This window comes from Erpetoichthys calabaricus, chromosome 15 (assembly GCF_900747795.2).
Source record: "Erpetoichthys calabaricus chromosome 15, fErpCal1.3, whole genome shotgun sequence".
NCBI classification, from domain to species: Eukaryota; Metazoa; Chordata; class Cladistia; order Polypteriformes; family Polypteridae; genus Erpetoichthys; species Erpetoichthys calabaricus.
Genome location: NC_041408.2, coordinates 61579867 through 61607360, shown reverse-complemented (window position 1 = coordinate 61607360; position 27494 = coordinate 61579867). Strand labels below are relative to the sequence as shown.

The 27494-nt window shown below is 35.6% G+C and overlaps 1 protein-coding gene across 4 annotated transcripts; it reads left to right on the top strand.

Moving 5' to 3' along the window:
- Window positions 1-26683, top strand: erlec1 (endoplasmic reticulum lectin 1). Of its 4 annotated transcripts, none has more exons than XM_028820420.2 (14): window positions 1-261; window positions 957-1061; window positions 1379-1459; window positions 3605-3682; window positions 5730-5787; window positions 9214-9278; window positions 12043-12275; window positions 12693-12831; window positions 16986-17144; window positions 19716-19775; window positions 23403-23527; window positions 23659-23736; window positions 23960-24035; window positions 26426-26683. In XM_028820420.2, the coding sequence occupies exons 1-14, from the start codon at window positions 127-129 to the stop codon at window positions 26495-26497; spliced, it is 1464 nt and encodes a 487-aa protein (XP_028676253.1). In that variant the 5' UTR covers window positions 1-126; the 3' UTR covers window positions 26498-26683. The 4 variants fall into 4 exon arrangements, with proteins under 4 accessions (XP_028676253.1, XP_028676252.1, XP_028676251.1 ...); XM_028820419.2 differs by having other exon boundaries at window positions 9214-9290; window positions 12052-12275; XM_028820418.2 differs by having other exon boundaries at window positions 9214-9290.
- Window positions 26684-27494: the final 811 nt, after the last annotated feature.

Sequence of the window (27494 nt, the reverse complement as noted above, 5' to 3'; positions counted from 1 at the left end):
CGTGACACATCACATCCGGTCTACTTGACTTGTCAAATAAACCATCGCCAAGTCCCCGAGCTAGACACCTTGGGAAAGGCTGCACGACAGTGGCTGTAGTGTTGCCTGAAAGACTGGCGATTGGCGATGTGTCGTGTATTCGCTCTGTTTTGGGGTCTCTTTGCAGTTTGGGACAGTGCTGCTGCTGGTAGGGGCGCGGCATCCTCGTTGACTGATGACATCCCATTCAAGATTCACTGGCCAGGAGATCAATTCACTTTGGTACAAGACAACACACTGTATTTGTGCTTACATTACTACATTGTTAAGAACTATACGCGTTTAGTTGGATTGTTTGCTTTAAATTTTGTTGTTGATATTTAGTGTCACAGTTAATTAATTTACACTCAGTACAACTGACCTGTTTCTGTTAATGTCTTCAATAAATAAGAAATTCATATAAGAAATATCTTAGGCTTAATTGTGAATCTCGATTTTGTTGTGTCTGTTTTATGGAGTTCAAGAAATGCATAATCGAGAGGATTCGACCAATAGCCTCAATGTTGTACTTTCTTGCTCGTCTTCAAATAGATCAAATGTCCCATGCTTATAAGATAGATTAATGTAGTTCTCTTTTGTTGTCCTTGAAATTTACTTCTCAAAAAATCGACTGTCGGCTCATTACAGGTTTAAATACTTGTATGCTTTTACGAGAACACACATTGTGTGTAGTTGTCTGCAAACATTTAGCATTTGTGGTTTTTCAACGACAAAAATTGTGATGGTTAATTCATTACTTTGTTTAGTCATTATAGTCGGCTGTGAAATCTAAATTAATTAAAACAGTTTCCTTTATGTCGAATCCAACGGACAGAATTGTTATTTTATGATATACCTAAGCAGAAGGTATTTTGCAAACTTTATTGTAACAGCTTAGTTATCAGAAAAAGCATTAAGTTAACATTTTTATATTGTAGCCCACATCTGGGATCCTCTATAAAGAAGATGACTTTGTTATTATGACAACAGCTGATAAAGAAAAATATAAGTGTATGCTTCCATCACTGGCCAGTGGAGATGAAGTAAGTGGGACAAGTTTTTTTTTTTAGTTAATATATATTCTTTCATTAAATTCTTACGTTTTATGACCCCTTTTAAATTAATTTTCTGTAAAATAAGAACTAGACTACATCACATTTTAAAATTGTACTGTAAATTATCTGATTTTTACTTTTCCATGTTAGACATATTTTTAAATTTGCCATAAACAAACGCTTAAGAATACATGTATTCTGTATATACCTGAATCCCATTTTAAAAAGATTTTTTGTAAATGAGTGTATTATTTGAGGAATATATCACTGACACAAACACTGTGTTTTTTCCTTTTCATCTTCAGAATGAAGATAAGGTGTACAGTGGCCCAAGTCCTGCTAATCTCTTAAACCCTCTTTTTAAGCAAAGCAGTTGTTCATACAGAGTAAGTTTTAATGTTCTCATTTAGTTTTATAGATTATTTTAACATTTTACTAAAACCACTTTTGATTTCTCTTTTATGTAGGAAGATCACTTTTTAATTTGTATAATATTTATTAGTTAAAAATAAGCAGATTTTAAAATTGTGTAATTTATAATATTGTGCTAATAGAAAAGAAATATAACATCATTTAACAAATAACACATACAACATTGCTAATACTCAGAACCCATGGTTTCTGTTTTCTAAGAAGATAATAAGAATCTAATGCAGCAAAACATTTGCATTAGCAGATTATTATGAGGTGGTTGTGCATATATATAAAAAACAGAAACTCTGTGAGTTACGCCTTAAGATGCTGGGTGGTTGATGAGATACAAAGAAATTTGTTCGTCTCAAATGAAAATTCAACTTGTTGCACTGAGAAGGGTTATAAAATAGTGTTAAAGCAGTGTGCCCCTATGGAACAATGTTAAGAATAACATATACTCACTAAAGAAATTCACAGCCTTACTGTCCATATTTCCAGGTTATGCCATCTTGCATCTTTAGAAAGTCAAAAAGGGCTTGTGACAATCATAGGCTTCCTTCAGATTTTAAGTTGAGGCAGCTGTTTCTGATTTCCTGTGATATGTATCACTTCTGTATTTAGTTGCGTGCAGCTTTAAAACAACCATTTATATGCATTAACATCTAAAGTGATATAACAGCTGTGGTTCTTCTACCATATACAACTATATTTTGTAAAAGGGGCAAAGATAAAACATCTATAAATGGATGTAAGATATGCCATCATAACTAAACATAAAAAGCTTCAAGGTTATAAATACATTTTTAAAGACATTTGCATTCCCATTTCTGCGATTTGCAATGTTCTCAAAAAAGTTGCAGCTCATAGAAGTTCCTAGATGTAGAGATACAAGAAAAGTTAACCATATTGGTGTTGGCAAGAATTGTTGAAAAAAAAAAAAACACTGTATACACTTAGAAGGGTTTAAATGCCGAACTGGAGATCTGGAAAAATGGTATTTGGCTGTAGTATCTTAAAGTCACTAAACCAAACAGAGTTAAAGAAGCAGACATATAAAAGAGCCAGATTGAAATTTACAGAAGGTTGCTTAAAAACCCAAGGTGTTTATGGTAAAATGGTCTGTGGACAAATAAAATTAGATTTATTTGAAAGTACAAACCAGCCTTTTGTTTACAGATGATATAACAGGCCTTCAAATAAAGGAACACTCCCTATCATCAAATATAATGTATGTTCTTTAATGCTGCAGAGCTTACTGTTGCACTGGAATCCTTGAAAATGTGCAAGGTATTTTGAAGATTTCTAAAAGCATTTTGGAGCACAGTATTCAAATCAGTGTATTTAAAACTGAGTCTTCTCCATTAAAATCCTCTGGAAGCTTAATAATTATGTATATTAATCCTAAAATTCCATCGATTGGACTGTTCTGGATTGGCTAGGAAAGAAAAAAAAAACAATTAAAAATGTAATGCAAGCAATTAAAACTGTAGATGAACTGTTTAATGCACACGCTTTTAATATTGAAAAATTAAAATAAATAGAAATGAAAGTTTGAGGCAATACTTCAGAGGAAAGATTCAGCAAGTTAACTGATAATCAAGAACAATAAGCGCTGGTTATCCTTTCTTAGGTACTGCCATGGATTAGAGCTCCATCTAGTTTTAGTTTCTGTGTTGACTCCAGTGCTGTCTATATCTACGCCATGTCCCCGAACTGGATGGTATTACATAAGTGAATGGAAACACTTCATATTCATTTTAAATACACTGTTTTTGATAGTAACACTCTGCTTTACAGAGGTATTATCAAATCTTCTTGGATTCTTTGTTTTTTTCGTTTAGTAAAATATAATCATCTTGGAAATTTTTGGATTGTTTTATGTTTTTCAAAATTTTTAAGCTGTTGAATTTGAAATACTTTCTAATTGATATGTTGGTATTTTGAAAGGTTTCGCTTGTAGCCTTTTTCAAAATGAAAACATAATTTTCTCAGTTTCTCAAAGCTGTTGGCTCCAGAAATAGACATAGAAATACAAGCTAGAATTATTGAATAACTTATTGTGAATCTTTTTATGTTCTTGTAAATGAAAATTATCATTCTTGCATTGTTATATTTAGATAGAATCTTATTGGACTTATGAAGTTTGCCATGGGAGGCATGTACGGCAGTATCATGAAGAAAAAGAGACCGGACAGGTAAGGTTTTAATTTGATTTACAATACAGTGCAAAACAATACACGCAGGTTTTGGATTACATCAATTCTGCGGATACAAACAAGTACATAAAACCAACAAATGTTTCTTTTCAACTGAACCATAATTGTTTTTCAAATAGTGACTTTTTATTTACAAATACAGCAAATTGGCTTTGACTATGTGGCAATAGTTTGGTACAGTCTGTACTTTGTCACCATTTCCAGCCATTATGTGATTTCTTTCACATGCTGCACAATAGCTGGGGACACACACTACTGGATAATAAGCACAGTCGCGGATAAATAGCTTGAGTTGCAGCTGGTGTTTTAGCCGAGTAGTAGAACCTGATGCAAGTGGTCCTCAATGTTCTAATCACATGTACCAATAGTGTTGTTTTTGAGAGTATAGTCACTAATGGGAATGTTACAGCCTGAGCGACTCCTCATTTAAAACATCATGTGTCTAATGCTCAGTTTTATTCCATCTCCATGCTGTAGTGTATCATTGTCAAAAACCATAGGATGTTTAAGCATAATTTTGACATTCTGTACATACCCATAGTTCAGTTCATCCATCCATCCATTTTCTAACCCGCTGAATCCGAACACAGGGTCACGGGGGTCCACTGGAGCCAATCCCAGCCAACACAGGGCACAAGGCAGGAACCAATCCCGGGCAGGGTGCCAACCCACCGCAGTAGTTCAGTTCAAATTATTTTAATTTTATGATTTAAAGGAATACACCACCCAGAAATAATATTTGTTTATGTTACGTATGTCATGTAGTTTGCAGTAATACTGCTTCACTTTCATTTTATTAATACATTAGATGCAGTCAGTGGCATAGCTAGGGGCGGGCAGAGGGGGCGGTCCGCACCGGGCTAACATTTTTGGGGGTGGCATTTTTGGCCAAAAGGCTCAGAACACTTCACGTGTAAGCAGCTGTGTTCGGAAAAATATCACTCATGAATGAAAAAAAGTCAAATTCTCTGATTTTCATCCACAAATGCTTCAAAAATCATTTTCAGACAGTCCTTCTGTGACGGCATCAGACACAGCAGTTGAAATTTATGAGACAATAACAAAAATAAACAGAAACATTACACTGATAATAATTTCTAGGAAGATAAACAACTAATTCACAATGTATAATTTCGTTTCGTTATCAATCCGAATGCGTTCTTGCTCATCCCCACCTATCACTTGTACACCACACCGGTTCTGGTTTTCGCAGCGTAATTATATTAAACTAATAATCAGAACACGGCTTATCAGTGTGTCTGTACTATATTCTTGTCTAGTTGATGCTTATAAATAATTATATGTGAAAACAATATTGCTGTTTCTCTATATATAAATAGATCTATGCAAAATGTATCTTAATTTTTCTCAATACGTCATTTTAATTTTCTATTTAAATAAGTTAACATATTCAGATACGTTGGAGGGCGGTAAATTGAAGCCCCGCCCCGCCCCGAGTGGCACGAACTTGAGCTACGCCACTGGATGCAGCACCCATTGTTGCTCAAGTAGTAATTTTAAGCTCTGGCCCATTTGTGTGGTAGTTTGGCTTCAGTCTATTCTGGTGTTTCACTTGCTTTGATCCATCAGTTGGTACTGCCTTTCAAACTGTAGTAAAAAGGTAAACAAAAACCCAAAGGGTCAAGATGTTGGGTCAGGACATAAGTCTATGGTCTTCTCCTGTTCAAATATGGGAGGTGTTTAAATTTTGGCAGAGATTGGTATCATGGTGTTTGGATTTGTATACTGGAGACATACACTTGTGTACTCAGATTTTGAGCATTTATGTTTTAGATTTAAAATGCTTGTTTGTTAATTAAGTGAATAAGACTTTCACATTTTTGTCGATTTACCAATAACTGAAAATTACTTACATTCAAAATTGGGTTACAGATGTCCAAAGAAACAAAACTTGTTTATAACTTGAGACATGCCTGTGTATAAATATGCATTTAAAATCTGTTTAAAGCTTTAACAACTTTTGGTTTTATAAACAAAATATGTACTGTCTGTTTTATTTCTGCAGAAAGTAAATATTCAGGAATATTATTTGGGAAACATGAAGAAACAATCTGAAAAACCTGGCAAGTATATATAATATTTCTTTATGAACCTTCCTAAAATATTTCTATGCTGAACATCTGTATCCAAAACTGAACAATACTATTACAGTAATCCCTCCTCGATCGCAGGGGTTGCGTTCCAGAACCCCCCGCAAAAGGTGAAAATCCACGAAGTAGAAACCATATGTTTATATGGTTATTTTTATATTGTCATGCTTGGGTCACAGATTTGCACAGAAACACAGGAGGTTGTAGAGAGACAGGAACTTTATTCAAACACTGCAAACAAACATTTGTCTCTTTATCAAAAGTTTAAACTGTGCTCCATGACAAGACAGAGATGACAGTTCCATCTCACAATTAAAAGAATGCAAACATATCTTCCTCTTCAAAGGAAAGCGCGTCAGGAGCAGAGAATGTCAGAGAGAGAGAGAAAAAAGCAAACAATCAAAAATCAATAGGGCTGTTTGGCTTTTAAGTATGCGAAGCACCGCTGGACAAAGCAGCTGCAAGGAAGAGAGCAATGTGAAGGTAGTCCTTCAGCATTTTTTAGAGGAGCGTCCGTATCCTCTAGGCTAGTGTGCGAACAGCCCCTCTGCTCACACCCCCTCCGTCAGGAGCAGAGAATGTCAGAGAGAGTGAGAGAGAGAGAGAGAGAGAGAAGCAAACAATCAAAAATCAATATGTGCTGTTTGATCTTTTAAGTATGCGAAGCACCGTGCGGGAAGCATATCGCTTGACAAAGCAGCCACAAGTAAGCCCAGCAAGGAAGGGAGTAATGTGAAGATAGTCTTTCAGTGTTTTTTGAGGAGCGGCAGTATCCTCTAGGGGTGCGAACAGCCCCCGTGCTCACAATGTATTTGAGGAGTTTTATTTAATATGTAATACGCGCTCTGGTTGGGTAGCTTCTCAGCCATCTGCCAATAGCGTCCCTTGTATGAAATCAACTGGGCAAACCAACTGAGGAAGCGTGTACCAGAAATTAAAAGACCCATTGTCCACTGAAACCCACGAACCAGCGAAAAATCCGCGATATATATTTAAATATGCTTACATATAAAATCCGCGATAGAGTGAAGCCGCGAAAGTCAAAGCGCGATATAGTGAGGGATTACTGTATACAATATATTTAATATATCGGAGATTAAACCATCTATAAGCAAAAAAATCTGAGCTGCATAAATATGTACTGTTTAGTTAATACTTAGCATAAAATCCAAAAGAGTGAATTACTACCAGTTTACCACACATCTTTGAAAAATCCCCATCAGTTATTTTAAACTAGGGCAGTATTATGTGATGCAACCAACTGGTGACAGCATTTAGAGACATGGTTAGATAGTGGACACTCTGTTTTTGGTTATTTCACTGTAGAAAAGTTTAGTTAATGAAATAAAGTTACCCAAGTGGGAAAAAATAAACACTAGTTTGGAATGACTACTAGAACTCAGTAATTTAAAAGTATACTTGTATCTCTTCTAGTGTGTCTTCTGTGTAAGTCCAAGTTTGGTAAAGTAGAGAACTTTACTATTTCAAAAACATTTTTTCAGAACAAATTTTTTCTTTTCAGTTGAATTTGTAGATATTTTACACTCGAGTGACAATACAGGATAGGATGCAGAGTGTTTACTGTATAAAATATTAAAGATGAACTGTATGAAATTGTAAATCTCATTAAAGTAAGATTTGCTGACAACCATTACTTTGTCAGTAATATGAGAAGCCCTCATAAGATTTTAAAACGTAAAATATAAAGCTGAACATAGAATCTTAACTGTATATACTTATGTTAATATATCACCACAGTATCACCATGGAGTAGTGTGTAATATCGGGTGCTTCCTAGTGCACTGCATCAGCTGTGATATCTGGATGCCTTTTTTTTTTTTTAAATGTACAAATTCTGTGTTTGTACGATTCTCCTTTAGGACCACTGCTTTCCCTCAAGCAGCCCAAACCATCTTGGTTAGATTGATTGACATCAGTACATGTGTGCTCTCTTTAACAATCTGTCATAATTTTTATTTTCGATTTCTACCTTGGGTCTTTGCTTGTGGTGTAGATTCTGGTTTTCTTAAACATTAAACAATGATGCATAAAAGAACAAATCATTTTTCAATAGATTAAAAGTTTTTTTACAGATCAATAAAAAAAATCTTTTAACATTATTTGTAATTAAAGTAGTTATTTAAAGATCTGCTTCATTATATTGACAGAATTTAATGGATAAAAATCATTTACTACATTGTGTGACATTGTGGTCCTCTCGACCCCTTGAACCCTTTGACCACTCTTCAGACACCAGGTAAAAGTCCAATAATTATTTATTTGGACAATATTAAAGTGCATAAAGCACCTACACTCCACAATACTCATATAATAAATCAATAATAATCAAGAAACATTCCTCCACTCCCAGACACGTTGCCATCCTTCCACCCAGCTCAGCTCCATGCTCTGGTGTTTCACTGTCCTTTTTATAGTCCTTGACCAGGAAGCATTTCACCCTCTCTGTCCATGTGACCTGGAACACTTCCGGGTCAGATAAAAAAATCCTTCTTTTCTTCACCCAGGAAGCACATTGTTCCCTTTGTCCACGTGACTCTGACGTACTTCCTGGGCGTAGGGCAAATAATCCTTGTTCCTCCCTGCGGCGTCCCCTAGCGGCCCCCACGGCATCCAGCAGGGTTGGGGATAAAAACTGCATTGTCCAGAATTCCCTGCTGGCATTCGGGGCACCTCCATGCTGCAGGGAGGGCTCCACCTAGCGGCCTGGGGGTATTGGCTGGGATGAACAGCCGGCCACATGTCACAATTGTTATTTGAAATTGTAAATCCATCTATGCCAAATCGGTCTGAGGTTGCAAACTTTGCTTGCATCACACCAACTGGATGAACAGTGTGTCACTTGACTGCTGATAGAAAGCCAAGCAAACATAAGGGAGAACATGCCATCTTGATACAGAAGGCATTCCAACTAATTTCTTTATGTGCTCAAGCTGTCTATGGCAATACCATACCAGCCCTTCATGTTCAATCAGTGTTGGAAAATTAAATGCACAGCAAAGGCATCTCATACCTCAAAAAAAATAAAAACGGGTTTTAGAATACCCATCTAAAATCTTTAAATTTAAAGCAATCAATGAGAGTTATAAAGTAAGCATTTTGCAGTTGAAAAACTAACAAACAATTGTGTGATATATTCTTTTAGAAAATAGGCGGTAGAAAAATATAATTGCCTTCAGTGTCAAAGTGGCTTTAATAACTGTGAAGAAGTTTAGGATTAATGTTATAAAATATGATCTTCATGAAAACATCTGTCTAGTAAGTTTTGCCAGTAAAAATATAGTTAAAAAGGAAGTAATGTATTTTGGCAATCATACTGTGTTTCTTTAAATCTGCTTTTTTCACATTTTTTCTGATGATGAAATGAAATTTAAATTGTAGGAGTGGAGTCAGAAAAAAAAGAAGAAGATAAAGATCCAGAAAATTCCCAAGAGTATGAAAAAGTGGCAAGTGGGATTGTAATAATTTACCTCTTCTTCCTGAATAATCTTAGTACATTCACGACAACTTCTCAGTTTACTTTATGATAAAGACATTAATAATCCTAGAATCACGCAATTGGAATATTAATATAGAGCCTACAGGGTCACGGGGGTCTGCTGGAGCCAATCCCAGCCAACACAGGGCGCAAGGCAGGAAACAAACCCCAGGCAGGGCGCCAGCCCACCACCGCAGGGCATGCACACCCACACACCAAGCACACACTAGGGACAGTTTAGAATCGCCAATCCACCTAACCTGCATGTCTTTGGACTGTGGGAGGAATTTTTTTTAAATAAATTTATTTATTAGAGATGACTTGTGTCAGGTCTGTCTGCACTCTCAGAAATTAATAAAAAAAAAATTACCACTCTGAATAATTAAAGTTATTTTTTAATAGCTGGCAGCCCAGCCATGGCTATAATTGAATATGTAATCGAATGTTGTTTACCTTTATTTATTTACTTATCTTCCTACAGCGTAAAGTCACAAGTAGACTGCAGAGCTTCCCGTGTACATATACAAAGTACAGCGAAAGTACGGAAAAACTGCAACGTACATTCTTTCTCCGATGTAGAACCCTCGTCATCATCTGAGTTCCTCTGTTATAGGACGTCTTTATGTGAAAACAGTACTGTCAGATCGGGGGTTGGGGGAGCGTGAACGCAACTGAGAGAATAAAACTGAATTAAAAAAAAAAAAAAAAAAGCTAACCTTTACAAGTATCAGAAATTTACACCGGCTGTTACAGACTCAAATCAAATGTTTGTTTTTATTCTAAAATAGTAAGAATAAGAGCAGCTCACTTCTCAAAACAGAGTCATCCAGGGTCGAACTCATGAAGTTCTGATTACCAGTCAACAGTTGATACTGTTGCGCCACTGAAGCAGTCCTATCAAAGGGGTATGAATGTTGCACCCTAACGCGGGTTCTTTTTCTGCAGTTATATTCTTGAATAGAAGCGCACTTGTTCTGTTATATTTGTACCTTCTGTGAAAGTGTTTACATGATATTTGGACCTCAGGTTTCACACATTATACACTTAATGTCTGCATTTTGTCAATTATTACTAAAACAGGGAAAACGTTTCTGTTTTAACGATTTGTATACATAGATTGTAGACACGTAACACACATGAAATAAATGTGTTCCAAATAATGATATAGTATTTATAAAAGGCGTCATTTTGCTTGACTTCTCACTCTCTATACAACTCTAAGCAACTGACACGCAGATAAACAGACTTGAGCTGAGAAAACTGTGCGGTTCTGAGGAGATGTGATAGCAGGCTGCTTGCTGCTTATCTACACAATTACAGGACAAAAGAGGCTGATGGAGAGGTGTGAAGGGATTTAAGGTGGGACGGATTTACAAGTTTTTTCATAGGCTTTGGTAATTCTAGTGTTAATTAAAATGCTTCATAATGTATTCCTAAAAGAGTATCTAGCCAGAATTACCAGTGCAGGATTCATTACTACTCTACAAATTACCCTGCAGTTTTGAGTTGTGCGCCTAATGTTGTAGAGTGGACACAAGACATAGATAGTAATTTGTTTATCTCAAAGGGATAAACCGATTTTGAACATAATTATATATAGCTGTAGAAATAGACAGTAAAAACAAAATGCAAAACAATGTACACACTTGAGTACTGTACATTCAATTTTAGACCATTTCTGAAGAAATGCCAATAACTGTATAGGGTCAAAATATGCACAATAGGTTTAGACATTGTACTATCGAATGGCTGTAGGCAAAAAAAATGTACATAGAATATGTGGGTGGATCAAGTTTTTCCTAATCAATTTATCATGAAGAAAATCCATTTTCGAATTTTATAATATGCGCTGTAATAATCATAATGAAAATGTTTTAATAAGCACCATATTGAGCAAGTTAAATTTGCCCTTTTTTTTTTTTTTTTTTTTTTCCTAATTTTGCATTTAGGCTACCAAGCACTGTAAGAACAGTTTAGACAGCAATATTGTATCCAGTGTACTCAGTATGAGGCTCATTACCTGTTTGTAGAAACACATCACCAGTATTTCTTGATTATCTACAGTTAAAAAAACATTCTAATGTAGACCATTTTTTGATGAAGTAAATATACACTTCCATTTAGTCTTCAACTCAAAAATGTTTAAGGAAAGAGATCATTTATAGGTAAATGCCTGAATTATGGAGAATTTAGGGAAAGGGCTACTGTGCCTACTGAGTTTATATATGCCCAAATCTGCACGTTACTGTGCTTTATAGCTTGGAACAAAATTTAACAGAAGTAGACATTAAAATGCTATACAGTGTATATGTAAAGGAAACTATGGATAATTCAGTTTTGCAGTGTATTTCACATAAAGCAGTAGGCAAACACCTGCTTAATTCAATTTAGGGTTATGGGTGCAAGAGACTGTCCAAGCAGAACAAGACTGAGTGCAAGGCACTAAACAATCCTGAACAGCATGCCAGTCAATTACAGGGTTCACTCATGCATAAACTCATACACAGAATGTATTTCTAATATAACCTCAATTACTATATTAACCTTGGCAACAAAACACTTGTGTTCTTTTTCATTATTAAATTATGTTATTTTATGTGGTACATGTAGTTGATTAGCAAATGTAATTTCTAAGTGGTTCAAAGACTGTAACAGTTTTCTTGCAATTAATGATTACCTAATTTCAGCCGTAAAATCAACTTTCTTAACGTGTGTGTTTCTAAATATTTAAGTATATGCAGATTCCACACAAAAATATTGAAGGTCAGCTAACTCCGTATTATCCAGTTGAAATGCGGAATGGAACACCATGCATTCTGAAACAGAATCAGCCAAGATCTACCACAGTCATGTATGTTTGTCACCCTGATGCTAAACATGAGATCCTTTCAATTGCTGAAGTAACAACTTGTGAATATGAGGTGGTTGTGCTTACCCCACTATTGTGTAATCATCCTAAATACAGGTAATTATTTTTTATTACCATCTTATAGTTTATCATTCAGTACATGTAAAATGAACCAATTATTTTATTCTTAGATAAAGTTTGTTCTGCATAGCCTATTTGATGTTAAATTACAATTTAATTATTAAAAATCATTTAAGTGCAGTTTCAATCACCTTATTTATGGACATAAAGCATATTAAGTATTTTACTTGAAAGCATATTATACAAACTGTCTAACAACTGATTTTTTTAAGAGTTTGAAAAGTAGGTATTTCAGAATGATAATATTTTATATATAACAATAAATACTTGTAGCACTATATTAAAATGTTTAATTTCATTTAGATAGCATACTATGTTTTTTTCATAATGGAAACCTCTGAAAGAAGACAACCCCATAGTCACTGATTCAGTTTTTACATATTTATGAAACAGATTTCGATCATCTCCAGTAAATGATATCTTTTGCAAGTCAATGCAAGGTTCCCCACTACAACCACAGAGTCTGACACGGTTAAATCAAGAGCAGGAAGAGCTATTGAAGCCATTGTTTGGATTTAGCAAAGAGAGAGAGGTAAATAATTTTGTTGGATTTTATTGTTTCACTCCTGCAACCTAGTCACTATGGAGCTTTTTATCTTTTAATCTTCCCAACTGTGTTTTACATTTTAACAATATAAAAATATCTGTTTGACATGTTTATTGTAATTAAATAGAAAAGTACGTTCTTACTAAACTGGTGCGAATCTCACATCCATTCAACCTGCTGAACTTTAGACTGCTAGCAGAACAAGTGGATTAGGAGCATTTTTATGTAGACTTTTCTTGTATGGTACGGTCCTTCTTCTTTCATGCTTTGTATAGATAGTTAGTTAGTTAGTTAGTGTGTGTGTGCATTATTTGTCCCAATGGGGAAATTTGGCTTTTTTATAGAATCTTTTTAAATAGATAAATAAATATACTCTATGTATACACACATACAATGGTCTGAACACACACCAGAATGTCTACAAAGGAATTTGACAGTTACAGTTACAATGAGGCATCATACAGGTATATTGCTGGTTTATATAAAGGAGCCCCAGTAGCATTTCTTGACACGCTTCTGCTGAATGATGTTTGGCGAAAGAACTCTGTGTTAGTGTGTCAGAGAGAGGATGTGCAGAATTGTTCATATTGACACTCAGTTTTATTTTAATGCTCTCCTTTGTTGCTACCTCCAGGGGGTCCAGAGTGTGTCCCATAACTGGGCCTGTCCTTTTAATTACCCTATCCTTTAAATTAGCTTGTTAAGTCAGTGCACCTCTCTTGAAGTGATGTTACCAGCCCAGCACACCACAACACAGAAAATTGTACTACAAAGGCTATCACTACCCACATTAAAGGAACACAGTCTCTGAAGAAAAAAAAAGAGCTTCCTCTGCTCTTTCTTATATAGATACTCTGTGTTACACGACCAGTCCAGGCTGTCATTGATGTGCACACCCAAGTACCTGTAGCAGTGTACATCCACTATGATGTACATCCACATCCTTCTACATCCACTCTCTGAAAAATGACCGGACATAGAGGCTCTTTGATGCGTTGAAAGTCAGTAACCAGTTTCTTGGGTTTGCTGATGTTAACTTGCAGACAATTAATTTTGTGTTGATAACCAAAGTTCTCTACCTGACACCTACGCTCTTTCTCATCCCCCTTATCAATACACTCCATAAGCACAGTTTAATTTGAGAATTTCTGCAAGTTATATGACCTAGTGTTATTTATAGTCTGAAGTGTATACAATGAACAGAAAAGGAGATTGTACTGTCCCTTGTGGTTCTTCAGTGTTGCTCAAATCCATATCAGAAATTCGCTCCTTGGGTCTTAAAAACCACCAACTGCCTGACAGATAGTTTTTACTTTACCCATTTATGTGTATGTTTCTCATTTGGATCTCATGTGCTTCAAAAACATTCCTACATCTGAACTGAGTGTCATTTCTTTATCCTTTCCACTAACATAAAATGTTTTTATTGTGTCTCTGGTGGTATAAGGCATTCTGATTCCTACAGAAAACAGAAATGAGACTTTCAAACCAAATATGCCATATGCAGGTCATTCAGCATTAAATTGGCAATTACATTTCAAGATGAATCAAAAAACATCTTCACTTTCATTCTCTTTACCTAGGTATTGTGGAGCTACAGAGACCAGGTCATCCTAGCCCAGGCAACGTCTTCTACATCCTTCTAGGGGATTCCCATACCATCATAGGCCTATAGACATATAATCCTCAACACTAGAATCCCTGAATCGTGTGAAAATATTTGTAATGCCAGGCCACCTTAATTTTACTTGCACCTCCTAATCACTGCGTTAATTACGCACCAATGGCACCTTTGCTTTGCAAATGTGTCAATCAGCAGCGGGCAGCCAGCCTGCTCACCCACCTCCCACCGAGGCAGCTGAAGTCAGACACAAAATACTCACAGCTTAAACTCTGCTTATCTGGGAGTGAGGTGTCTGGAATTATATAGAAATATAATATATTGTTATTTGAAATGCATACATTTCACGTGTTCTGTGTCTACAACGATCTGTGTAAATGTCGGATGACAGTTCTTGCCTCAACACATAACTAAAACAGAATTTTTTTTTTTCATGTCTCTCTATTATATATAAAAAAAATCTTGGGTCGAGACATGATTTTCTCTGAGACACTAACATCCCGCGAGACCGGGAGGACAGCTGCTGTACAGACTTCTAAATGTTCAAAGCGCTGCGTGACAAACAAATGACGCAGCACGGCACAAGCAACAGCAGCAGCAAACCAGCTGATCGAGCACAGAGGAGGTAAAAAGAAACAAAAAACTATTTGTTTCCCATTGTCTCACCGTTTAAGAGGGAGTTTTGGAGGAGTGACCATGTCTCCTTGGGGGTACGTTCAGCCCCCCTCTTCACAACGCGAGTGGCAAAGACACGAAGTGGCTGGCGTGTAGCGCGCCCCAGGGTAAGGGGATGGGCGAGTGAAGCAAGCAGGGGGCAAAGCCCCCAGTGTTATAGTAATAACGACAAAATGTTGATGAGAAGTGAATAATGTGTAAAGACTGAAGTCTATATATAAATTAAACACTTTCACAAAAGGTATAACAACGTGCACAATAAAAAGTGTGCTTTTATTTAAGAATAAAACCGAAGAAAAATAAATTGTTCAATTTACATGTTGCTGTCAATGTGTGAAAACTGACACCCAAATATCAATCAATATGAAGTAAAGACGTTTGCACGCATGTGTGTGTTTGTGTCTTTCACAGTGGAAATGTGGCGGTCTCACAGATATCTGCTTTGCTGGTACAGGGGTAAGAACAAAAGGGTCAAGAATAAAACTGAATAAAAACTGAATTAAACAAAAAATCACACATAAAAACACACTTGCTTCATCATACCATGTCTTTGTTTGAAAACTAACATCGTCAGATCAGGGGCAGCGTGAACGTGACTGAGAGAATAAAACTGAATTAAAAAAACACTAACTTTTGCAAGTACCAAAACTTTATATAGGCTGTTTAGGCTCCAACATATGTGGATTTTTTTTTTTTTTTGGTTTTTATTCAGTTTTATTCTTGAATAAAAGCACACTTGTTTTGTTGATTTTTTTTTTTTATTTTTTTTTTTAATAGACTCAAATCAAATGTACATTTTTACAATGTAATAGTAGCGATAAAGGCAGTCCATCACTCAAAGTGCTAAATGCTGGGAGGAACCAGGATCGAACCAGCAGTGTCTTGATTGCAAAGCAGCATTTCTTACCCCAATACCAGCGAAGCAGATACCTGTTAGACTATCACGTTTCCACTCTGAAAGACGCAAACACACACATACGTGCAAATGTTTTTACTTCAAATGAATTGATATGTGGGTTTCAGTTTTCCCACATTGATAGCAACATGTAAATTGAACAATTTCTTCAGTTTTATCCTCGAATACAAGCACACCTGTTTTGTTAAGACCTTTTGTGAAAGTTTTTATCTGATGTTTAGACTTACGTCTTCACATATTACACACTTCACGTCAACATTTTGTCGTTATTACTGTAACGTATGAAAAAAATGTAATGGAGAATTATTGTTATTATTATATGTTCAACATTTCTTGCCTTGCAAGATCATTGTAGATAGAGAACACACATGAACTGTATGCATTTCAAATAACAATATATTATTTTCCGATACAATTCCAGACACCTCACTCCCAGATAAACAACTGTGAGTATTTTGTGTCTGACTTAAGCTGCCTCGTTTTTGAGCAGGCTGGCTGCCTGTGACTGATTGACACATTTGCAAAACAAAGTTGCTATTGGTGCACAATTAACACAGTGATGAGGAGGTGTGAGTAAAATTAGGGTGGCCTGGCATTACAAATATTTTCACAGGCTTCAGGAATTTTAGTGTTAAATTGTTCGTTGAGTCTGCCTTGGAAAGTATATGACACTTCACTCTGAGGTCTTTCTGTATTGCTAAGCTCCTTACTGTATAATATATGCTAAATGTAGTCAATATTTTATATATTGTGGGGTTTTTTTTTTTCATTACGATGTGCATATTTTACAATGAAAGCACAGTCCTATTTTTTGTGAATTCATGTATTTTTGCAGTGTCCCGTTTATCCAATAACATTTAAGGTTACCTTTTTTATCACATATTGCATTATTAATGTTATTTAACGATCAGTTTTAACTTTTTGTAGGAAGATGTGACTGCATTTAGGGAAGAAAGATTTACCAGTCACAAACCTATCAGTGTTGGGAGTCAGCAGCAAGTAACTGTTGGGACAACTCATATCTCCAAGTTGACTGATGAGCAACTGATCAAAGAGTTTCTCAGTGGTTCTTATTGTCTTCATGGGGTAAGAACACATCCCTTTTCATAGTAACTTAATTAGTTCTATTGATCTTGGATCTGATCTTTCAGTTGTGCATATGTAGTTGCCAAAAGTGTAACGTATGTAAAATTAAAGAGACATTGTTAGAAACACGTATAAATTCTAGATGGAAGTAATAAGTTATGTCTATTGAGAGAGGTGTTGTATTTATTTTACCTATTAAAAAAATATTTTTTTTGAAATATAGATTATTTAAATCTTGAACATGCACATAGAAGTTTTTATAGAGACTTTATTGTCCCATGTACAGAGTACAGTGAACACTTTACTTTATAATCAGTGAGTAGAACTACCCTGCCTAAATACAGTGGAACCTCGGGTCACGAATGTCTCGGACCACGTACAAATTGGGTTACGACCAAACGAGAGAGAGAGAGAGAGAGAGTGCGAGCGAGCGAGCTAGAGTGAGAGAGAGAGAGAGAGCGAGCGAGAGAGCCCAAGCAGAAGAAGTAAACATTACGGAAGAAGTAAGTAAACATTTAGTTTACTATTACACTGTGCATTCTATGGTATAATGAACTATTTTTGTGCTTAAAAATCTTTAATAAAAAATATATATTTACATACAGCTCGTATGGTCCGGAACGGATTAATTGTATTTACATACAATCCTATGGGGGGGAAATTACTTCGGGTCACGACCAAATCGGGTTGCTTTTGGAACGAATTACGGTCATGACCTGAGGTTCCACTGTACTTCTATCTTTCTTAACTGAAAAATTTCGTAACACGTTTTTCATTACCAATGCAAGTTAAACCCAACAATACATCAATTCAAAACCTCTATAAACTGTACAGGTAAAATTCCATTATAACGAATATCTTTACAACGAAGTATTTTTATGGTCCCGACAGCTTCCCCATATGACATGAGTCTATAGAAATCTCGTTACTACGAAGTACATTCAGCAGATACTTTCATTATAACGAAGTGCACAAAAGACCTTGAAATGCCTGAATGAATCATCCACAGAGCAGTTAGTTCTGTGGCCGCAGCTCAGTTGTGCACAACGATCTCCAAACAGAAACACTAACTTTTTTCTTTCTTCGAACTTTCCTCGTACTGTTTTTTTTTTTTTTTTTTTTTTTTGCATTTTTTGTTTCCTGCGGTTTTCAGTGATACCTTTTTATTTATTGCTCGTCAACATTTGAAAAACATCCATTGGAATTTAACTCATTGTCACCCTCCTATAGAAACGGCAGACACGGAAAAACGATAACAGTTCATATTAGAAAAAAAAAACTTTAATTTTTCGCAGCTCTCGATTGGTGCAAAAAGGAAAACGACGTTGCCAGTGAATTTGGAATTTCGCCATCGACACTGTCAACTTTCTTGAAAGACAGAGCAAAAAAAGTAGAAAAATCTCGGGTTGCAAACGTATGTGAACTGCTGCATTTGAAGACGTCGAAAAAGCCGTTTTTATGTGGCTCAGTGATGCTCGTTCAAGAAACATTCCTATTAATGCGGCACTCATTCAAGAAAATGTGAGGTTTGTAAACTCTCTTGGGACCTCCCCCAACTGGACAGCAAGCCGAAGAGCGTCCCGAAGTGCGATCTCCGCGTCTGTACGGGGCAATAGTAGGCTCACAGATATGCTGTGTCTCTCTGCCAAAGTAAACAGAAAAGATCTTGATGGGTGACGCAAGGTTAGGAGCACATAAATTGTAACTGCAGATACTGTAACAGGATTACTTGATCACTGACCTGCCCACGACTCTGCCTGACTGCTATGTATGTGTATAGCAGAGTGGCAGATCACGCTATAATAAATAACTGTGCCGTTCCTGTTTCAAGCTGAATAAAGCTGGTTTTGCTAAAGTTCTGAGACTAAGCCTCGTGTTTTGGGGTGCAAGACAGGGACTTATAGCGTGACCCCGATCTTTTAAATGTAATGAATTATTATTATTATTATGATTTGCTTCTGTGGCGCTTCACTGCAGTAATGTGAGCCTCCTATTGCCCTGCCCCAGCAACGGACAAACAATCTTCCACAGATGCTGCAATCGCTGCTTCAGGATGCACTTCAGTGTGTCGTTCCCGTTGGGTGGGGAGTAGGGGGTCTCAAAAGAGTTCAGAAACTTCACAATATGAAGAAGAAATAATGATTCTGCTCCTGACTGATAACTGTGCTTGCCACAACATGCTTCCACATTCAGATAATGTTCGCTTTGAATACCTCCCACCCAATTGCACGGCATCGCTTCAGCCATTGGATTTGGGCATCATTTGCCCCCTGAAAGTGTATTATCGCAAGGAAATGCTGAGAAAAATTCTCGTCAGCATAACTTGTAGGCAGGAGGAGATTAAAAGAAACGCGAAAGAAGCTATTGAAATGATTGCAAACGTCTGGATACAAGTTAAAGAAAGCACTATAGTAACAAATACAGAATCTCATTACAATGAAATATACAATTTTACCTGTAATATATTCTCTGGTAAGGTCATTTCAAATTATGCCATTTTCAGCCAAGAACAAGGTGCATCTATGCAATATATACAGCTTACAAAATATTTATTCTTTTTTTTCTTCAAAGGGTGTAGGATGGTGGAAGTATGAATTCTGTTACGGAAAATACGTTCATCAGTATCATGAGGTTAGTTATTCTTTCTAATTTAACTAGTAGTATTTGAGTATTTGTCAAGACAACCAAAGAAGCTAAATATCCCATTTTTATTTAAATCTTAAAACAATGCTTTTAAGCACGCTTGTTGTGAGAAAATTGCCTGCCTGTGAAAAACTGTAATTTTTATTAAAGGTGGGGAGAAAATTGGTAAAGTATGATATTGCAAGATTTGCAATGATCTATCAATGCATTGAGGAGAAGAATCTGGATTTTGTTTTTCCATTTTTGCCCCTTACATAAGTATGGGAATCTCTGCACCAGTGCTGATGTTTCAGGTCAGTTATGAAAGCAGTGCATTTTATTGATACATTCATAACATAATACATTCCAACAGATGTAACATCATAAACATTAGTCCTGCTGCAGATATTTTTATACCAAATGCTTTTTTCATGATTGTGGCAAGCATTTCAAATCTTGAAAAGCACAATGGCACGTTAGATAGCACAGCCACCTCATGGATTTAGCATCCTGGGAACTTATCTCACAACCAGATGTTATTTGTCTAGAATTAGCATGTTCTCCATTGCCTGCATTGGTATGTTTCCCCAAGTACTCCCAACTTTCTTCACACATCCCTGAAGACTTGCAGGTTAGGTTAACATTTGATTCCAAACTGGTTCTGTATGAGCACAGGTGGATGTGTGCATGAATGAGCCCTGAGATGGACTGGCACACTGGCCAGGGCTATTTCCTGCCTTGTACCCAGTGTTGCCAATATTGAATCTGGCCCTTGTGACCCTGACTTGGATGGGATAACTATTTTAAACATGAAACTTCCTAATTTCAGTTATTGGTTGATAGCACTACTGCAAGCATGCTTTTTTTTCTGTTTTTTTCATGTTTCAAAATGATTTTCTAGCATAACATCCATCCATTATTCAACCCGCTATATCCTAACTACAGGGTCACGGGGGTCTGCTGGAGCCAATCCCAGCCAGCACAGGGCACAAGGCAGGAAACAAACCCCGGGCAGGGCGCACACACACCAAGCACACACTAGGGACAATTTAGGATCGCCAATGCACCTAACCTGCATGTCTTTGGACTGTGGGAGGAAACCCACGCAGACACGGGGACAGCATGCAAACTCTATGCTGGGAAGACCCGGGAAGCGAACCCAGGTCTCCTAACTGCGAGGCAGCAGCGCTACCACTGCACCACCATGCCTCTAGTAAAACATTTATAATACATTAAGAATGCTTTCAGTAAGCTTTGAATACTGCATAACCATTAGCCACATTTTGGTCTATAGTTTTACATGTAGTGGCCAAGCAGAAGCTTTGAGCAGGTACCCCTTTGCCATCACAGCAATGCCCCACAGTGCTTTGGTATCGCATTTTCACATACAGTATGCACTTTGTTGATGAAACACAGCTAGAGAATTTAGTTGCAGACACCAACTTGTAACAGGCGTATCCAAAAGTAAATTGAGTAAAAAAAAAAAAAAAGTAAAAGCAGGAGAAATAAGAATGTAAATAAATTGCACTCTGAAATTAAATATATTTCCTTTTAGTATTATTATGTTTATTGATAGCGTATATAATGCATCTTTAAATTATGTCAGTTTAAATGTTGACAGCAGAACATTTTTAACCAATACTGTATTTTTATTTTATGCAACAGCCTATATATGAAAACAGGAATGGTAAAATGTACTTGAATTGTACGTGCAAGAAGCTTTTTGAAAAATCACCATTGCCTGCACAGTTAATCTGTGTAAAAAGCAATACTCCATGTAGAAATTAATCATAGTATATTTTATTCAGAGAATGAGCTTTTAAAGTTTATAAAGCTTCTGCAAACTGAGTTTGTGTATGAAAGCCGGTCTAGCAGAATGCATCCTTAATATTCAAAATCATTTTTATTCTTAAGAACAAAATGCAAAGGTATATATTTTAAGAATTTTTTTTTCTTATAAATTAAGCTTACAGGTTTTCTCAATCATTACAAAGTAATTTATTTTTTTCGTGGTATTTAATGCATTTCTGAAAAACTAGTGATTTTAAAATTAGCAGGTCTTTACTACACCTGAAAGTGTCCAGTTGCAAAGGGCTTAAATCAGTCAATAAGTTAAAATCACAAAAAAAATGGATCCCTGTTTTACTGACTGCTTCCAACCTGCAGTGAATGTGTGGAAGCTGAGAAAGTGTTTAAGAATTTCAAAAATGCTAAGAATAAAACTGCAAAGTAATAGTTCAAAACAATTTATTATTTAGCTACCAGTTTATACTTTTAATTAATATCATTATTTAAACATAAGCCTTTTTTCTGCTCTCATTCTGTTTAGTCATAAATAGGATTCACTGTGTTTTTAAAATAAGAGATTTAGAAACTATATAGAGTAGGATAAGCACTTACACACAGGACTTGTAAAGGCATAACCCCTAACGGGAGCAGCCGAAAGAAGAAGAAGCAAAATATGAAGCTGGTCAAGTTGTATGGTCATCTCCTTTATACAATAAAATATCTTTCTGCCAGTAGATGGGGGTAAAGAGCTAGCACTGACTTGCTTGCTTTCATTGGGCAAGTTTACATTAAACATGGATGGCCTCCCTTGATACATTTATTAATAGACTGATTACCTATATAAAGTAGTCCAGTCAATATTTAAATAACTTTAAAAAGTAGTGCAGTGTTGTGCTGTTAGCTTTTGAACTATGAAATTAACACCTATTATATGTGTTTCATAATAATTTGTATAGTGTAAACTTTGATCTGGAGAATCATGGGGGTTATGATCGCTCCAAATTACTGATGACAAGATACAATCCGACACCAGCTTGTGATTTTTTTTTTTTCTCGCCTTATATTTTATCATCATCATAACCTCAGTGATATTTATGAATGAATAAATTGTACATAACTCTTAAGGGTCTAAAAGTTAACAATAGATAATACAAAATGCAATTTTCAGACAGCATTTAACATCTACAAGACATCTGAACAAGCTTAACTAACATCACAATATTTAACAATATGAGAGAAAGAAGAGAATATAAAATGTGAAGATTCTATGTACTATTATGTAACGCTAGAAATGTTCTTAATGTTACACTATAACATAAAACACAGTTACAATAGCTGTTATGAAACAGTGTTAATGTAACAATGACTTTCACATTTGTTACTCCTACAGACTGTAGATTTTGCTTTTTATAGATGTGCTTGAAATCTAACCATTCATATTTGGTTGTCATGTGACTGACTTTCGCCCTCTCTGGCTCCTGTGTAGTGCTGTAGCCACACTTCACTGTCATAATCTCATTTTTCAGTCTCTTTATCTTAATGGTTGAACCTATCTGAGAATCTGAATATAGTGAGGGTCTTAAGAGCATGAATCTAATACAAATATTGATAACTGTTCCCAGTGGCCACTATACTAGCATTTGAAGATCTGTCCATGTTCACATTAGTTGCATTGCATTTTTTTTTGTATACCTTGGTAGAGGTTGGGTGTTCAATTTCATGGGTGGTCTTTGAAACATATTATTGTATTGGTTATTTTTTTGTTTTGTTTTGTTATAGTGCTTAATTCTTTAAAAAAGTAATCTATAACCCTGATGTGACCACATTATTTATTTATTTTTACTTAAGGATAAAGAAATCGGAAAAACTATTGTGGTAGTAGGGACTTGGAATAAAGAAGAGCATATTTCATGGGCCAAAAAAAACATTGCAAGATCGTATCAGTTAAAGGAGGATGGTTTACAAAAAGTAAAGTAGGTGAAATTTTGATTACAAGATCAAAAAGAATGTGGACAATCACTGTATATATTTACCATATTAACTTGTTAGTACTTTATTCAAAACTTTTTATTTTTAACGCTTCTTATTTAAAATATATTTACAGAGTTGTGTCACATTTTTATGGGCATGGAGATGTCTGTGAGTTGACAGGAAAATCCAGACAAGTTATTGTAAAGTTAAAGTAAGTATAGCATTTAGCACATTGGTAAAATAAACTATACAACAGTTTTATACTTGTAACATTTGACAATTCGGCACACACTTCCTTTAAAAGAAATTAGATACATGGTAGTTTAGTTACTTAAATATTGAGTGTTTATGTATTATTTATATACCATCTTTATTTTTCCAGCCGTATCTGGATAGTTGACCTAAAATTGAAAATGCTTATTGTTATTATTCAGGTGCAAAGAGTCAGAATCCCCGCATGCTGTTACCATCTACATGCTTGAGCCTCAGACCTGCCAGTACATTCTTGGAGTGAGTGTTTTATTTTTCTATGATTGATATTTAAAAAATGTTTGTTTGCTACTGAAGGAATACTAAAAAGGTTAAAAAAAGGGTTTCAGTTCTTTATTTGGTAAAATTCAGATGTTTTAAATGACATGTTATGTTAAAAAATTTGATGTCCTGTTCTTAACCCATTATCATTCAAGCTTATCTTATATGTATGAATAGTACTGTAGATGGATCAATGGCTGAAAGGAGGCAGTGTGGTGAAGAGAGTTTACTTTGAACACTCTACAGTGTAAACTTCACATCTGTCTATTCTTCAAACCTATATATCTGAGTTTAGGGTGGGGAAAAGCAAGAGCCTAATGGCAATATTGTGTGCAACACAGGAAGGAACTGTGGATGAGCCGCCAGTGTGTCAATACGCTGGCATGATATAAAAATCATGAAATGCTGTATAAAAACTTCTTGGAATACAAGACATCATAAAACTGAAAAATATTATGATTAATTTAAAATAACACTGTTGGCATCTGTACGAATTGTGTGATCATACTTATAATTTACCAGCTGTTTTGTTAGGTTGGGAATTGCCTGGGATCTAACAATATAGGTTTATAGGGTCATTATTGTCACATGTACAGAGACTTGCACATGCTAATCAACCTGCAATGTGTTGCTACTTTCCAGTGCCATTATTATTAAGTATGACTACCTCAAAATATCTGCCTTCTTTATAGTGCTATATTTTTCTGATACTTGTGTCACAATATGATTTGATGAGTTTCTTTTTTTAATGTTTTAAAATATGAATTATGGCAGTTTTATTATGCAATATATCATATTTATCTATTATATTAAAGAAATCTTGCAACGAGACGAGACTTTTTTGAAGAGATTTTTTCAAGTCCCTCGAAACGAGACTTTTCCTCACTTTAAGTTATCCAATTAAAGAAGATGTATTATGTCCAAATCTTATTGAAGAATTTCATCATGAAGGGTTATCAACAGTAAAAATGAGGACACGGGCAATCCTAGCACAGAGAAACGATGAAGTCAAACAAATTAACACCAAAAATGTCGATTAGTTACACAGCAAATTGGTTAAATGCGTATCAATAGACTGTGCTGAAACAGTTGGTGGTGATCGTGCGGAAGATGAAAACATCAACTTACAATATTCTGAAGGATAACTACAACCATTAACACCGTCCGGTCTTCCTCCACACGAATTACTGTAGATAGAAGGATGTATCCATGAAAGGTAATGTAGTACATCTTCAGTGGATAACATTACACCACAAAGGAGATCTTGATATGCCATTCGTATTAAAACGTTAACAGTTTCCTGTTAGAATAGCTTTTGCAAGGACAATTAACAAATCTCAGAGCCAAACATTCGAAAAAGTTGTTTTATTTAATCGAGAGAAAGAAATGAAATTCAATCACGGGCAGTTATACGTTGCGTTGTCACAATGAAAGTCCAAACACAGAATCAGAATTCAATGCGATATTGACAAAAATGTAATTCAAAAAGTTGTTTTTACTGAAGTTTTACAGTAAAAGTGTAAGTTTAAAAAGTATTTGCATGTTAATTTCAAAGCCAAACAGAACAAAATCGTATTACGCAATGAGTAACTGTGACGCAAGATGAAAAATAATTTACTTCCAAATTATCACATTTTACTGTTTTTTTTAATATGGTTAATTTCTCACTGTAATATAAAACAGTTCTATTATGCATATGTAACAATTCCCATGAAAATAACAATCGGTTTAAATTGTACATCTGCATCCCCATATGCGACCAACACAACTGCAAAGTGGCTAGCGTGTAGCGCAGGCCCGGGGGTTGGCGAGTGAAAGCGAGCAGGGGGCAGTGCCCCCTAGTTTTATTAAAAAATGTCTCCGCCTAATCTTTGATTACATTGGTTTATGCACATGTAGAATTCTAAATTCAATAGAAACCAATCATGAAGCGCTCAGTAGGTGTTAGAGAGACAGCTCTGTTTTGCAGTGTCCTGGTGTACTTGGTTTTAGTCAGAAAAACAAAATGAACCCAAACTGTCCACTTGAACATTGACAAAGCATTCTGTAGAGCAATTTCTCAGCTGTGCTGATGTTTGTAGTGCTCCACATGTGGAAATGTATTTTGTTGTGGAAATGCCAACAATGAAAAATAATATTTGTTCTCTGTATAACACTGCACAAACACTGCAATATTCTATGGTATCCCCCCCCAAGGTTTCTACATGTTGATTCTAAGCCACTTTTGTGTACACGTCATCATGACTTTCACACATTTATGATTAACACATATTTACAGTCAAAAAATATTACATTAATAACAAGTTAGAACTTTTAAGTAATATTCTAAAGCATACATTTGTTAATAGTACTTTTTGTTTCTTCTTTAGGTGGAATCTCCAGTTATATGTAAGATATTAGACACTGCAGATGAAATTGGAATTCTGTCTGTACCCAGCTAAATTATTTATTAAGTGTTCTTTGGCAGAACACTGATTTGAAATCTTGTCCATTAAACTGAACAGAATTTTTATTGGATTCCATTCGATTCCATGCCTTAAATCTCTCGATATGTTTTAAAACCCTGCAGGATTTAAAATAAGAAACTCAAATGTTTATTCTTTGTATATAATGTTATGTAAATAAATGGATTTTTTATTCAACAAAATTGTTGTCTGCTCATACTTTGGTTGAATAAAATATATGAAGTATATTTTGCTGAATTTATTAAAACACAATACATACGGGATCATTCTTTTTTAAGAAGTGGGAATATTGTCTAGTGGTTCTCGTAGATACACCAGAGTTTGAATCCCAGCTCATGCACTGTCTGTGTGGAGTCGGAATATTCTTATTATCTTTGTGTTGGTTTTTTAGCAGTTACTCCAGCTGTCCTTACACCTTCTAAAGACATGTTCAACAGGTTAATGCAAACCATAAACTTGACCAGGAATGAGTGTGTATGTGGGTGCCCTGTGACAGACTGCCACCCTGTCCTGAACAGGTTCTTATCTTGTGGATGTGTGCTCCACACAACGCCAAACTGGATAAGTAGTCTATAAAAATAGAAGGATGGACTTCGATCTGTATGACTGCACAATGTTTCATCTACACTTTGTGGGTGTAACAAGCTACTTTGTCATATTTTTATTTGGCTGTAATCATTAAAATATATAATAATTATCCTAATCATATCTAATACCGTGCATAACACATTCTTTTGATTGCCCAGGTCAAATGTGAGAAGGCATTCAGTTAACACCATCAAAAAGCCACAAAAATGTATTCACCCTTCAGGGCAGAATTTGACCCCGCAAGTAATGTTTTGAGTAGCTTAAAGATAAAAACGATTGTTAAAATTATGTACTATTTTTATTCAAGGAAATAATGTAAAGTATAAGTGAAATCCTGACTTGACCACTGACTCACTGCTGATGAGTCATTTTCTCTGCTTGTAGC

What these genes read in the sequence shown, in the direction of transcription:
- erlec1 (XM_028820418.2), top strand. Translation starts at nt 127, where the DNA reads ATGTGTCGTGTATTCGCTCTGTTTTGGGGTCTCTTTGCAGTTTGGGAC. An exon ending in TGTAATCATCCTAAATACAG is followed by an intron (nt 12,276 to 12,692) that starts GTAATTATTTTT and finishes TTTATGAAACAG; the next exon opens with ATTTCGATCATCTCCAGTAA. An exon ending in CCTGCCAGTACATTCTTGGA is followed by an intron (nt 24,036 to 26,425) that starts GTGAGTGTTTTA and finishes TTTCTTCTTTAG; the next exon opens with GTGGAATCTCCAGTTATATG.